The following is a 15,440-nucleotide window of genomic DNA, read 5'->3' as shown; positions in this document are numbered from 1 at the left end:
CAGGTCCCTCGGTCCCATGCGAGGCAGCTGCCCTCAATTTGTTCCTCTGCTCTTTCTCCCTTCTTTTGTGGCAGCTGATGACCCCCCGTGACCATGGTTAACCCTTCAGGTCACTGGGCTACTAAACAAAAGCTTCTCAACCCAGGTGACATGGGTATCACCTGCAGAGCTCTGAAAAGCACCAACATCCAGGCCCCAGCCTTAAACAATAAAATCAGAGCATGAGGTCCATGGTCCAGGCACCTGAACTCTTAATGCTCCCAGATGATGATTCAAGGCTGTAAACCTCCACAGCTAAGTCACCACCCAGGTTACAGGAAAGAGGAGAGAACGGCTCCCCTGACCCCTGCAGCTGGGATCCAGGGCCTGCCTGGGGCAGTGGGACTGGCCCTGGTGCATCCTTCACACAAACACCATTATTTGTTTTTTTAAATATATTTTATTGATTTTTTTACAGAGAGGAAGGGAGAGGGATAGAGAGCTAGAAACATCGACGAGAGAGAAACATCCATCAGCTGCCTCCTGCACGCCTCCTACTGGGGATGTGCCCGCAACCAAGGTACATGCCCTTGACCGGAATCGAACCCGGGACCCTTGAGTCCGCAGGCCGACGCTCTATCCACTGAGCCACACCGGTTAGGGCCAAACACCATTATTGTCTGCATGAAAAGTTTTGGAAAGAACTGTCCTAAGTATTGGAAGTGACTATGTGCTACAGAAAGTCTGAGACAGACAAGGCTGGGGAAAGGTTGGTTTGTTTTGTTTTGTTTTAAATTTATGGGGGTGACAATGGTTAATAAAATTAAATAGGGTACAATTCTGTAATGCCTCATCTATGCATTGACTGTGTGTTCCCCACCCAAAGTCAAGTCTCCTCCCATCACCATTACCCCCTCTTCTTTTTCCACCCACCCCTCTTTCCCTCAGTAATCACCATACTGTTGTCTGTGTCTAGGAGTTGCTTAATCCCCTCACTTTTTTCATCCAGTCAGTGTGTGCCTGGCCCATGAACAGGAGGGGAAAGCAATGATGGTCACAGAACTAAAAGGTCTACCAGTCCCTTTAGCAAGGTTGGTCCTAAACCAATCTTGAGAATTTCCCCTGAGAAATCCAGTGTCTTCAATCATTTCTAAAAACCCACCAATCCCTCGCCTATCTCCTGCTGTCTTAGCAGAGGACTCTGTGGAGGACGACGCAGTTAAACCTCATCAAATAGAGCTGGATATTCAAGCCTAACTGGAGAGAGGCCCCACAGATATTGTATAGCTAGAAGGCAAAAGGCAATGTTCCAGAAAGAGATACTTAGCATGCAAGACTAGGATAAAACTGGTCTAATGAGCACCCTCCCTCCGCCCCCCCACAAAAAAGTCCCTCCCAGAGATGAGAAGTCACATAAGCTCACCTGTCTCTACAGCAGGCTGAATAGGTGATGCATGACTATTTGTAGAATGAATGCAAAAGCAAGCAGCTTAAAAATCTCCAATGCAAATGACCAAGCATGCCACTAGAGAAGAGTAAATATCGAAAGTAAATTATGGCCTTTGGACAGCCCCTGCTGTAGGAGGAAGGCACACATTCTAACCTGGGCTTGAAGAGGAAGACAGCCCCTGGCCGCGTGGGTCAGTTGGTTGGAGTGTTGTCCTGTACACCAAGAGGTTGCGGGTTCAATCCCCAGTTGGAACACATGTGGGAGGCAGCCGATCAAGGTTTCTCTCTCTCCCTCTCTTTATCTCTCCCTTCCCTGCTCTCTAAAATCAATAAGTATATCCCTGGGTGAGGATTCAAAAACAAAAAGTGGCCAAGACAGACAGGTGCCTCTGATGAGGTGCCCGCTACAGCTCTGCCCCACCCCACGCCAGCATGTAGGTGATTCCCTTACTAGACATGCAAAAAAGTTTCTTTGTGGGGGGTGGGGGGGAAGCTTGGGAGATATACTGCTTACTTTTTTACAAAACTCCCTCTTCAGATGAAAATTGGCTGCACTAGAACATAAATGCAAGCTAAACCATACATAATGCATTAAAATATTAAGTTTTAAAATAGAGTCAGGCAACAATGAAAAATTCATTGAACAGTTTTGCATCTATAGCTTCCTAATCTTTGCAAAAGTCAAGTTGATAAGGTACTAAAATTTAAAGAACTCTGTATCCTCATTTTTATCTGTTTTGAGAAAAATGTTGACACAACAATAAACTAGTTATGTTCTCTGGATTTTAAGATTCCTCCATAGGAAGACAGTCAACATGGAAAACTACTGCCTTTAGAGACCTAGTAGAATGGGGTGGGGGAGGGGGAAGTCACCTTATACTAATAAAAAAACTTCACCCTGTGTCATTTTCTGAGTTACTTTGAAGAGCTTTTTACTTCTGTTGTTTGCTTTTTTAAAAAAAATTTTAAAGCATCTTTATAGACTCCTGGGAATAGAAGCTGTAACTTGGTTGGGGCAACAATTTACAAACCGTTCCTACATTCATTTGTTGCTGGCATTTTGATTTCTGGGTTATTGCCAAACCCACCAACTTCTTGCATACATTCCCGATGTTGGAGGACTGTAAGCAGGCAAGAAGCAACAGGATTCCAAGATGGGGCTATGCAAAACTTCCTCATCATATTTATTGGAAAAACTTGGGACTTGCGTTCATCCACCAAATGCCTACGTCTGCCCCAAATGCTACAGTATTTCTGAGCAACTTGCCCACATACTATTGAATGTGTGTGCTCACCACACACGTAAGATCATGTAGGTCATGTGTAACTGTAAACAGAGGTGATATACTTGTTCTTGAATTAGAGATCCCACAGCTATGAAAAGCTGACCTAAACTAACTAAATAAATGTTCTCATTTGCCATAGAGGGGTAGAAATTTGAATCTGCATCCCTCTTTATCCCTCTACTCGCCCTGATCTTCCACCACATAGCTGTACCTTTGTTAGCCTCACTCTTATCAATACAGATAAATTTCATTCCCATACATACTGCAGGCACCTGCTAAGACAGGCCTCAAGGTCCTTCCCTACCAGGGGATGGGTGTTATGAGAGTAATGTCAGCATCATATACTGTGACACAAGAGCACAGACAATAAGCCCTGCTGGGTTCAGAGAAGGGAAGAGAGATGGCAGAGTCACAGCAGCTGAGGTGGATTGTGAAGGCCCCAGAATTTATGGGATCGGGGACTCCAGGCAAGAATGACTGCCACAGCCAAGGTGCACAAGACACCAAGTACAAACTCTGCTCAGGGACAATTGCAGGCACATTCTGGTAAGCAGAGAGCTTGTGGATAAGCCTGATCCTTGGATGAAAGAATCATGACTTCTGACCCCCGAGCCCCTAGCACTCAGCACTGTGCCTAGAACACAACAGCGCCTCAGTCGATGTGCAGGAAAGGATGTTTGTGCCGAGTGTCTGGAAATAAGGCTACCAAGAAATGTAAGACCTTGACACCCTGAATTCAAGGATAGAAACCTCACTCTTGACCATGGGAATTCAGGCCCCAGAAGCCTGCTGGGCTACTCATGACACTCACCTTGCTCGTCTCTCCCTCTGTGACACTCACCTGGCAAAGAAGCAGCCCAGCTGGTCCAACTATGTGCATCTCCAGGCTGCATGGAGCTGGAGAGAAATGCCCACGTGGCCACCTCCTTTCGAATCTGATCACCAGGCAAAAAGGGACATGACACCACCCTGTTGCCACTTCTGCAATCCCAGGATGCTCGCTGTCCACTTGCCAAAAGGACCGCCTCTCTGCTCTTGCCCAGCGGCTCACCCCGTCCTGCTTCACCCAGCCTGTGCGCCTCTAAAAAAGTAACAGCAATGGGGCAGGGGCTCCCTCTTCACCACACCTGCCCTCCCACTGCCCGCCCCCCTGCCCTTCGGCTCATGTTTCCCACCTTCCCTGTCATGTGGGGATGAAATGGCCCTGCTGCCACCAAGAGCCAAACCCTCCACTGTGTGCCAGCTCCCAGCCATCTCACCTCCCATCAACCACTTCTCCCTCGCTGAACTACTGCCAACCTCTCAGGTGTGTTCCCACACACATTCCTTCCTAAGAAACCCCCCTTCACACCAAACTCCATCCTCATCCTGTTCTCCCTTCAAGCCAACCAACTGCCTTCTATGGCCTCTGGTCCATGGATCCGGCTCATGGAGGGCACCAGGCTCCAAGCTGTCAGCCTCAGTGGTGAACGCCTTGTTCTTACCGTTCTTGATCTCTCAGCATCTCTCAACTGGGCGCCCATTCCTCTCTGCAAGCCTGAACTTCTCTTCGAATTGCTCCCCACCTTCACTGCTTCTGTGCGGCCACCTCTTCCTCCCTGCTGTACCCTCATCCCTAAGTGGCCCTCCCAGACTCAGTTTTTAAATGCCATGTATGACCAACAGCTCCGGAAACCATCCTTCCACTTTCGGAAGGCCAGTCACCACCCCTCACTGTGGGGAATGTCTCTCCCCACAATTCAATCCCATAGTTCCTTTCCCTCAGGCCATCCTCAAGTCCTAACTTCAGAAAAATAAAAGCTCTCCCAGCGCCTCCACAGCCCCACAGTCTCTCCCCCTCTCGGGCTTCCTAATGCACTGAAACAGGCCGCACAACAGGATTTATTACTTAATGACAGACCATCTGTAATTGTTCCCTAAATGCCTTCTTCTTCCGTGCAAATCCATGTTCCCCACCTGGGTTACATTTCTAAACAATACAAGCATTCCTTTTGTGTACCTGGCACCCAGCAGGACACACCAGTGATGTCCAATGATCAGTTTTTTGATAGGAAAAAAAACATAACATTTTATAAAGTCAACAGCAAAACTCATGCACTATTTTAGTCTGTTAAAAAATACCTGGACTTTGTCCCTAAGTTACCGGACAAATCATAAATAATGTCTGTTCAATCCTTTGTCTACAATCAACATGCAGCATCCTGAGGAAGAACTTCACATTTGGAAAAGCAAGCACTAAATGCGTACCACTTTCTACCACTGAAGTCCTCAGAATTTTTAAAACTGAAAATAACTGAGCAGCATTTCACATAACACATGGTCATTCAAACATGTTTACCGTACTCCTAACAAAAACATCCAATGCAACGTGGTTACGTTTTTATTCAATGTGTGCGCAAAAATAATGAATGCAATTGAATCCTTTAATCCAAAAGGCTGCATGAGATACAGAGAGCAAGTGTGGTCATGCCAAGAATTTCTGCTAGAACTCTCTGTGAATGTGGCTTTGGGAGTGAGTGCTGTTCACGAAGACAGTTGAAAAGACTGCACTTCGGGCTACGTTTAAGTCCAGTTGATCCGCTCTGTGGAAACAGTCTGATTTTCCATTATGAAAATACATAAATTAATTCTATCTTATCCTTGCCATCCTCTCAGTTCCCATCCATTTCCCACTGAAAACAGCTGGCCACAACTAAGACATTAAAACACAAACCTGAGAGCCCACCTTGTTCTCTCACTGGCCCCTCTTGCCTCCCCTCTGACCAGTGGGCAGTGGACACTTGCCACTGACATTCTAGCAACATCAAAGGCACAGCATCCATAGCATCACAAGCCACACTGCTCTTTCCAAGCAGGTGGGCATGCTGGGGTCCCCAACCTTCCATGCCCTCATTTCCTCCCCTCACCATTTCCTCTACAATTATCTTTCTCGTCTTCCTCAAATTGGATCAGGATTGTCAGATCCTCCATCCCATCCCACAAGGAGGCCTTGGCTGCCCTGCCCTGCCCTGCTCTGGATTTCTTTTGCTACATGTGCACCCCAATAGTAGAACATTTACCATATGTTCTGAGACTTTTTCATGCATCTTTCTCCCCAAATACCTCCCCAAGTTCCTGGTGAAGAAAGACTATGTAGATATTTATATTCTGCACTGACTTGTACAGTGTACACCAAAAAGTCCTAACTTCTGGTACCTTTGAAAGTGACCTCATTTGGAAACAGTCTTTGCAGATGTAACTACGTTCCTAATCTTGAGATGAGATCATCCTGGACTTAGGGTGGACCCTAAATTCACTAACTGGTGGCCTTATAAGAGAAAGGAGTGTATTTGAGACAGAGAGGGAAGAAGGCCACCTGGGGACAGAGGCGGAGACTGGGGTGGATTTGCCCGAATCCAAGGAGGGTCCGAAGCTAGAAGAAGCAAGGATCCTCACAGGGGTTTTGGAATCCGCACGTGGCCCTGCCAACACCTTGATTTCCAACTTTGGGCCTCCAGAACCATGAGAAGAAGTTTATTTTAAGCTAAGAGTCTGGGGTAATTTACCACCGCCCAACTGGGAAACTAACACCCAGTCCTCATCATGATGCCTGCTGCCCCAGGAACCACCCAACAAGAACTGTACTTCACTAAGAAGGAAAGTGAAGGCAAAGGGGGAAAGACAAGAAGCCTGGGAGCTGCAGGAGGAGCACCTGGGACATACCCTCCCTCCCCCAATGTTCATTCACTGTGAGCACCTGGGCGAGTGAGTTATCCACAGGTACCCTCTGATTGATTGCCTAGTGCAGTGGTTGGCAAACTGTGGCTCGAGAGCCACAGGCGGCTCTTTGGCCCCTTGAGATTTTAGCAAAGGCCAGCTTAGGAGTACCCTAATTAAGTTAATAACAATGTACCTACCTGTATAGTTTAAGTTTAAAAAATTTGGCTCTCAAAAGAAATTTCAGTCGTTGTACTGTTGATACTTGGCTCTGTTGACTAATGAGTTTGCCGACCACTGGCCTAGTGGAAATGAAGAAACTGGCCCAGCAGACCTTCTACCAGCTCCAGAACACCTTGAACCAACTTCATCCAGAACATACGCTTTATTTGACCCTTAAATAAATGACAAGTTCTTGCCATTCACTAAAAAATTGTATGAATTTCAATTTCATCTAAAGAACTTTCAGGTGTAAAAAAATTTTTTTATTAAAATGACATTTGAAAGGCACTTATAGTTTCAACAGCTCATAAGAAATTCAGTGAAACAGTTGAACTGATACTATGCTGCAAAGTGATTTTCTACAATATTATCTTTTTTTTTCTTTCTTTCTGCAAAGCAAAATCAACAATTCACAAATAGCGAATCATTCCAGCTGGAACTGCTGACATTTCAGGAAAACTCGACTTAAAACTCAAATCAGCTTCAGTAACACTGATCCACAACCCAAATGTAGGATGCCTGGGGTTTTCTCCAGTTGGCTCAAGACTGTAATTAAGGCCCCATACCCCGAAAAATTTCCATTTCAAAGAATCGGGCTAAGAAATAAATACAGCTGCTGCCACTACCCAATGGTCAAGTGTTGGTAAAGGAGTCAAACCAAACAAAAACTATTTTCCCCACTTTTATGCCTCCATAAACACACACACACACACACACACACACACACACACACACACACTTATCATTATTAAGCTTTTCCTAACCCAAACAGAAGTGAAGACCAAAGGTGTTTGTGATGCAATTTATACTTATCGGACCTATTCTGCTGAATTTGGGTTAAATTAAAAACCCTATTTTAAGTTTTTCATGGGTCCTGCTGCTCCCCTGGCCTTCATGTTTTTACAGTGGCAGCTTTGGATTTGTGTTCTGTTTTCAAAAGACCATCTGAAACCATACAGGGGGACACAGAGCCGAGAAAACTCGTATTTCCCTCCCATAAAAGATCCCCTGGGAACACTTGCAAGCTTTTCCAAACCAATTCACGGTTCGGAAAATACAATCAAGAGGACTGTTCCACTGGAATCCGCAGAACCACGCTTGCACAACTGGGCCGTGGATCTCAGCACACACTGACTTAGTCAGGAGACCAGAAACTTTTCCTTCCAGGTGGCAACTCAATCCGAAAACCAATCCCCCGAGTTGGAAGGCTAACAAACCCACAGTGTTCAAACCCAAAGTTCTCGGCTTTTAAATCTGAGCTCTCACACACACAAAAACAGGGCTGGACATGGCAAGACTTCATTCCAAATAATGTTTCTAGCCCTTACTAACAACTCAGCTGTAAAAGGTGCTCTTTGACTCTAACAAAACGAAGACAGCAAAAGGCAAGGCAATTGTCTGGGGGTTGGGGGATCACACGCAGAGGCGTCCCGAGTCTGGTGTTGTTTGATACTGTTTTGTTATGCTGAAAACTAGCATCTGAGTGTAACTTGCTCACAGAGCGAAGGGATGGCTCTTGGAATCCAGCGCGGTTTTCTGGAAGCCCGAGCATAGGATGAATGAGCGGCAACTCTGCCAACTGCATGTTTACTCGCATCCTCACGTGGCACCGCGACAGGACCGCTGCGCCCCGACCGCGCGGGGCGCGCCGGGGAACCTGAAAACTTTTACTTTGCAAACTAGCGGAGCCAGAAGCCGGCTCAGAGGCAGGGGCTCTAGCCTTCCCCGGCCAGGCGTCCCAGCCAAGCCCTCCGCCCAGCAGCACCCTCGCGGCAGCTTCATTCACACAAAGGCGCGCGGTGCCGGCGGGACCCCGCTCCAAAGTTGCGCGGAGAGCGGCGGCGGCGCGACCGGAAAGCACGCGAGGGCGAGGCCGGGGAGCGAGGGCTACTCACAGGGTGACCGTGCGGTTGGGCAGCGTGTCCGGGGGCAGGACCTGCGCGAGCTCCAGGCTGCTGCACACCACCTTGCCCTCGGCGGCCCCCGCCGCCCTGCCGGCCACTCGCGGCCGCCCGTCGTGCTTGCAGCCCGGGGGCAGCGCCGCAGCGCCGCGGCCGCCTCCCAGCAGCGCCAGCAGCGCGATCGGCAGCAGCAGCGGCGGCGGAGGGCGGCCCCGCCGGCGCCCGGGCGGCTCCATACTGCGGGCCGGGGCCTGGGGACCGAGCGGGGAGCGCTGGCCTAGCGGGGCCCGGCGCCCGGGATTGCGGGGACGCGGCGCGGGCCCGGCGGCGCCCGGAGCCTCGTGGCGGCCGGAGGACGGGCCCTCCTCGGCGCCGGCATGCTCCTTTGTCCGCTGCGGCCGCGATCGGCCTCCGGGAGCCGCGGGGTCACGGCAGCAGCGCGGGTCCCAGCGCCGCTCGACAGCCCGGCGGGAGCGCCGCTTCCTCCAACGTTGCCGCCGCCGCCAACCCCGGCCGCTGCCCGTGGCGGCCCCTCCCCGCCCTCCCGCCCTCCCGCCTCCTCCTCCGCCACCGCCTCCTCGCGTCTCCGCCTCTCCCCGCGCCGCCCGCCGCCCGCGGCTCCGGGAAAGAGCGCGCGCTCCCGGCCCTGCCCCGCCCACCCGCCCTGGGGCCCGACCCCACCTCGGCCTCAGGGCAGGAGTTGTGGGGGCCCCGCGGGAGCACTGTAACTCGTGGAGAAGGCGGGAGAAAGTTCTAACCCAAACTCCAGCCAGGAGGGCCACCTTCACACGATTCCCTCCTCCATCGCCGCCCTCCAGACAAAGCCGCCCTGTGCGCCCCTGGGGGCCGCCCATTAGAGCCCGAGGAGCCGGGGCCTGGCCAGAGTGAGGGCGCAGGGCGGGGCTCAATTTCCTGGGAGAAGTGAGAGGCCAGGAAAAGTGTCCCAAACCAACTATCTCCAAAGGAATCGCCTTCCACCTCACTCCCCAGGAAGGGGTTTCAAGCCTTCTCAAGCCACATCGTAAGTAGTCTCATTTGTCCCAAAAACACCAGCGCTGGGAACAGGTTCCGCGCCAGGATAGCGCGCGCTCTCCCGTCCTGGCCTTCAGCATCTCTGGCTTTGGTTCCTGGACCAGCAGCTCTTTGAGAGACATTTCCCATACAGGTCCAGTGATGTCAGATGTGATCAGTTAGCTTAATAGTGAGCAAACTAGCCAAGCAACCCCAGCTGCCTGACCCGCCTCATCGTTTGCAGACCAGGGCTCACATACCCTGTGTTTAAATATTTACAAGGAGTGTATTAAACTAACAAGTAAAATATAGAGTGTCCTCCACAAATATATACACACACTTTGAATAATTATAAAGACAGCGTTTGTTAAAATACATTTCCTTTTCAAAATTAAACTACGAGCTGTTAAAGTGTGTATACGTTTTGGGGGAACACCATGTATATTCTGTTCTCCTTCATAACAACCGGATAGGCCAGGTGTGTGTGCCGAGTCCCGGGTACCTTGGACAAGGTCTAGAAGTAGGAAGGGAACAGAGGCTCTTGAAGTACATGTCCCTTGGCCCTGGAGATTTTTCACCCCTTGGGAAGGAGAGCTAGGATGCTGCCCTCGGAAATGCAGAGTCCAGGGCAGCGGTTTTTTGCCCGGTGGGAGTAAGGGTTCAAGGCTTGTACTACCTAAGGCCCCTACAGAGTTTACCTTAGGGACCAACTCCCAGGAACCTGTTTATATGACTAGAACTTTCTGGGTAGGAGGAAATGGCCTTCATTTAATGTACACTATGGCATTAACTTTAAATAGCACTTCATTTGACCAACATTTTTAAGATTCAACTATGTACTGTGTAAACCTAACAGTGTCCACGCTAATTGTATGTCCTGTGATAAAAATGTTCTAGGTCGGTGCTGTCCAGGATGGCGACTAGGGGTGTCTGTCTAACACTACAAACGAAGCTTGAGTGAGGTAAGAAGATAACTTCTCATTTTATTTGATTTTCATGAAAGTGCCCATCAGCAGATGAGTGGATTAGAAAACTGTGGTACATCTACACAATGGAATACTACGCTGCGGTAAAAAAGAAGGAGTTCTTACCATTTGCAACAACATGGATGGAGATGGAGAGCATTATGTTAAGTGAAGTAAGCCAGGCAGAGAAATATAAATATCACATGATCTCACTCATTTGTGGAATATAATGAACAACATAAACTGATGAACAAAAACAGATCCAGAGACAGAGAAACATCAATCAGAACGTCAAACCTCAGGGAAGGTAGGGGAGGGTGGGGGTAAGGGGGAGAGTTCAACCAAAGGACTTATATGCATGCATATAAGCCTAATCAATGGACACAGACAACAGGGGGGTGGGGGCATGAATAGGGGGTGGGGGTCATGGGGGAATAAGGACACATATGTAATAATCAATAAAGAAATTTTAAAAAAATGAAAAAAAAAAAGAATGTAAATTTGAATCTAAATAGCCAAGGTGCCTAGTGGCTACTGTGTTGAACGTTGTAGGTCTGGGTACTGATGGATAGATGAAAAAGTGGGAGACCATAACCACCATCTATTTTCTTTATAAAGATGAAAGCCTCTTATTGCAGCAATGTGGAGATTATAATAGCTATTTACTATTGTCATGGCCACAAATTCTCATATGAACTTAGAATCTGTGACTATTTCCCCAAAGTCTATTCAGCCTATAGTTGAAATAAGCATGCATGTCCCTTTTGAACTTTGTTTACCAAATAATCACATCAACTTGGTACATAGCATCATTCTGCTTCATAGGTGAGAAAATTATCTAAGTACAGAATTATCAGAAAAAGAGTTATCTCGGGTGTTACCATGACTCCAAAGAGAAGTATGGAGGAAATGTTTATGTGTTGTTTTTAATATGGGTAATTTCAGTCATTCTTGCATAGAAAGCACTCACTCATACTCTCTTTGAACATAAAAATCATTATAGATCACAACACGTAGTATGTTTAAGTTGGAAAGGGCTTTAGGAAGTATATCTTTCAGCACTGTAGTCCTTTGAATGCACACAACCCGCAGTTATCATTCTGTACAAACGTGGGTTCATAAGGCAGATAAGGCACGGCAAGCAGTCCTTTCTACACGTACAAAGCTCTCAGAAGACGATGCGGTCTGAAGTTTACTGTCACGTAGGCTGTGTCACACCAAACTCTTAATTTTAATTAAGCTACCCCAGCCCTGACAGCCTCTTGCAGGGCAGGTCTATCTACTGCTGCTCCCCCCTCAGGCGTCAAGAACATTATAGCATTTGAAGTTGTAGGACTTAGCAGGTCCTTTCTAAGTTTTTCTGTGTTTGTGATAGCCCCACGTCCCGACACCCTATAGAAAGTGTTTGAGAAATGGCTGGTTAACCTTCGCCGTGTACACAGTCCAGTAAAGCTGTATTGCATCACCTGTTGCTGCAGGGATGGCAGATGGGCCACAGTCCAAAGCCTCTGGACTGCAGATCCCGTCTTGCTATGTTGTGTGAGGCTTGTGGGAGATCCCAGGGAAACACTCAGAGTTGCTTTGTTTTTTCCTCCTAATACAGACATTGTATTCGCTATGTGCATAAGTAGCTATGTAATAAATGTGTGTGTATATGCATATATGCCACCCTATATATGAGCATATTCTTTTATATGCTAGTGTTCTTTCTTCTCTCTACCAGACTTTGAGCTCCTGGAGGCTTTTCCCGACCCCCTTCTTAAATGACTCCCTCCCACATTCAGTCAGCCCCTATTACGTTACTCTAGACTAGAATCTACACCAATTATCTAGACTGAGTTTAGATAACATGACTTGTTGGGACCTGAAGATAGCTACCTTTTTAAATGTATTCACATCTACGTGTTGTGGGCCTCCCCCACTGCAATACCAGCTCTATGACACTCTGTCTTTGTTTGTGGATTAACATAATTTAAGTCTTACTAACCATCGTGTTCTAACCATCTAACCCAGTTCATATATATTAGCTGGTGAGTAAAAGTTTTTTTTTAATTAAATATTTTGGGTAACTGGGCATAAACTCGCAGCTAAAATCAACTAACTTCAGAACACTGACTAAAGTTTAGTCTTCTGGAAGCAAATGGATCTTCATGATGAGATTGACAGGAAAAAGAACAGCAGTGTTTAGCACTTGAAATGTCTCAGTGACACTTCTGGCAGACGCTGTTGGATGCTGACCAATGGCCATTCCTAAACTTTTTCTCCCTCGGAGACAGAAAAAGCTAATTATCCCCCAGCTTCCCTCCCAACAATTGGTGGCTATAACCTAGTTCTAGCCAAAAAGAAGCAAAGACTGCACTGTCCAATAGGGTAGATGCGATACATGTGTTTCAATTTCAATTTCAATGAAATAAAACTGAAAATTCAGTTCCTTAGACACAATAGCCACACTTCCAGTGCTTGCTGGAAGATACTGTTTTGGACAGTACACATGATGGAACGGTGTCAACATCACAGAAAGTTCTATCATCAATACCCATCCACGGGGAATTCTGCTGGGAAGCCTCAGGATAGAAGTTGTTTTTGGGATAGAAAGAGAATTGTACTAGTAAGAGATCTCTCTCGCCACCCGAAGCTGAAACAGGTGTTTTGTGACCACAAGGCAAAAAGCCCAAAGGAAAATTCCAAATTATGAAGAGGAAATGTGAAGACAAAACCATTTGGATCACTGGGGTCGTAGGTGAGCTGCCCATCGAGGCTCTGGACTTATTTTTTTTTAAATAAAAAAAAATATTTTATTGATTTTTTTACAGAGAGAAGGGAGAGGGATAGAGAGCCAGAAACATCAATGAGAGAGAAACATCGATCAGCTGCCTCCTGCACACCCCCTACCCAAGGGGGGGATGTGCCCGCAACCAAGGTACATGCCCTTGACTGGAATCAAACCTGGGACCCTTCACTCCCCAGGCTGACACTATCCAGGGAGCCAAACCAGCCAGGGCTGGACTTATTTTTATTGATAGTTAATATTCTTTATTTTAAGCCACTGCTGCTGTAGTATTTGGGTGCCTAGAACAGTGTGCCTGGCACAGAGAAAGAAGTCCAAAGTGATTGTTGATTAACAAAATTTAAATCTTACTAACTGTTGTGTTCTAAACATCTAACCCAGTTCATATCCATATATTAGCGGGTGAGTAAAAGTTTTTTTGAATTAAATATTTTGGATAACTGGGCATAAACTCCCAGCTAAAATCAACTAACTTGAGAAGATTAACTACAGTTCAGTCTTGTTAGAAGCAAATGGAAATATGGATCTTCATGATGAAATTGATAGGAAAAAGAACAGCAATGTTTAGCACTTGAAATGTCTCAGCGACACTTCTAGGTACCCTGTTAATAAACAGAAATTCTCTGGGTTTGGGTGTGTGTTTTTTTTCCAATCATTTAATGTTAATCTATTAATTGTGACAGCTAGAATTTCTATTTTTAGTCATTACATGGTATGTGCGAGAGTGTGTGCTTGGTCATTATCCAGGACCCAGCGAGGAACAGCCATAGTGTCTCAAATAACCCCCAAGCCTCTGTAGACAGCTCAGCTTCTGTGCTGGCTGACTCCTTAGTAGAAATAGTGACCTTTGACATGCCACTAAATCTCACCTTTCACAATGAGAGTTTGAATTGGAACCAGCTTCCAAGGACTTGGATTTTATCCCGAGGAACCATGAATTCTTCTTTTGTTTGTCTGCCGCTGCCAGACAATTCCTGAAATATATCCCCGTGACAGTTAAATGCTCTTTTTAGGCGACCAGATGTCCATAAAGAAATGGCATATTCTTTCCCCATTGCAATGTAATTATCATCCGTTGTAAATATAAAGAAGAAAAATGAGGCCAAAATTGGCCTGCAGGGCCACGTGGGGAATTACCTTGATGTTGCTGTTGTCTCCAAGTACAGGACCCGGCATTTTAGCACAGAGGTTGCAGAACAGGGAGGCTCACAGTCCAAATTAAAATGCTCAAATCACCCAGCTTATCACATACACTTAAAATATACGGTGAGAATCAGCAAAAGGTTAACCTACAATGGACAGGAAGCAACCTGATGACAGATCACACCACCTGAATGTTGAGTCACACCCTGTTTTTATGAACTATCCAAGTTACTCCATCGGTCTGTGTCTCTTCTAACGCAGACACATCAAACTTCCCCACTGCTGGGTGTGGTTACGAGGACCAGAGTTGACGTTTAAGCAAGTTGGCTCAACACGTTTAGGGTATCTGGGGCAAACATCTCGCTTGCTCTATTAGAGAGATGCTGGGATAATTGTGCCTGTCCACAATTATGACACCTGATAGCCAACTGTAAATGTTATTTGTGCTTCTTGGACAGAGGACGTGCTGAGCCAGATTGGATGTCACCCATGGGTAGCTGATGGTCAGCCCATTAATTATTGAGTGCCTCGTGTGCCATGCGCGTACGTAGTGAATCACAAATATTTGCAATAGACTTTCTCCATCCTTTTCTACCTAGAAGTAATTTTTACCTTTGTCCCATCATTTTTATCTGTTTACCGCACATGTATTCTTTCTCTTTTATGTCTGCCATGTCTCACAAGCCATTTGCCTCTCTACTTAATGTCATCTCTTCTTCCTTTTTTTCTATTATTTTATAGCAAAATGGAATAGTTTAAAGCTATACATTTAACACATTAGGTGGCAGATGAAACAACAGACTTTTGAGAAATTTAGAAATATAATCCATATAAAAAATATAGATGGCTTCCCCAAACAGCAGTATTTCCTGAGTATCTATTTCCCAAATATGATTAATCCTATTATATCAGCTATCTATGCTATTATAAGTTTTAGTGCTATGTACCAACTAAAACTGTTAAAATCTATCAACCAACTAGTAACTTTTAATGATAGGCA

General features: G+C 46.5%; 1 protein-coding gene across 1 annotated transcript in view; it reads right to left on the bottom strand.

The window, feature by feature from the left end:
• Window positions 1-9,013, bottom strand: part of ADGRA3 (adhesion G protein-coupled receptor A3) — a 111,526-nt gene extending 102,513 nt beyond the window's left edge. The window contains exon 1 of the mRNA XM_080683148.1: window positions 8,528-9,013. Within this exon, the coding sequence (XP_080539274.1) occupies window positions 8,528-8,769 (242 nt within the window). The 5' untranslated portion in view covers window positions 8,770-9,013. The remainder of the gene's footprint in view (window positions 1-8,527) is intronic.
• Window positions 9,014-15,440: the final 6,427 nt, after the last annotated feature.

This window comes from Plecotus auritus, assembly GCF_963455305.1.
Source record: "Plecotus auritus genome assembly, chromosome: 1".
NCBI lineage: Eukaryota > Metazoa > Chordata > Mammalia > Chiroptera > Vespertilionidae > Plecotus > Plecotus auritus.
Note: the sequence above shows the minus strand (reverse complement) of the source record. Positions and strands in the feature narration are given on the sequence as shown.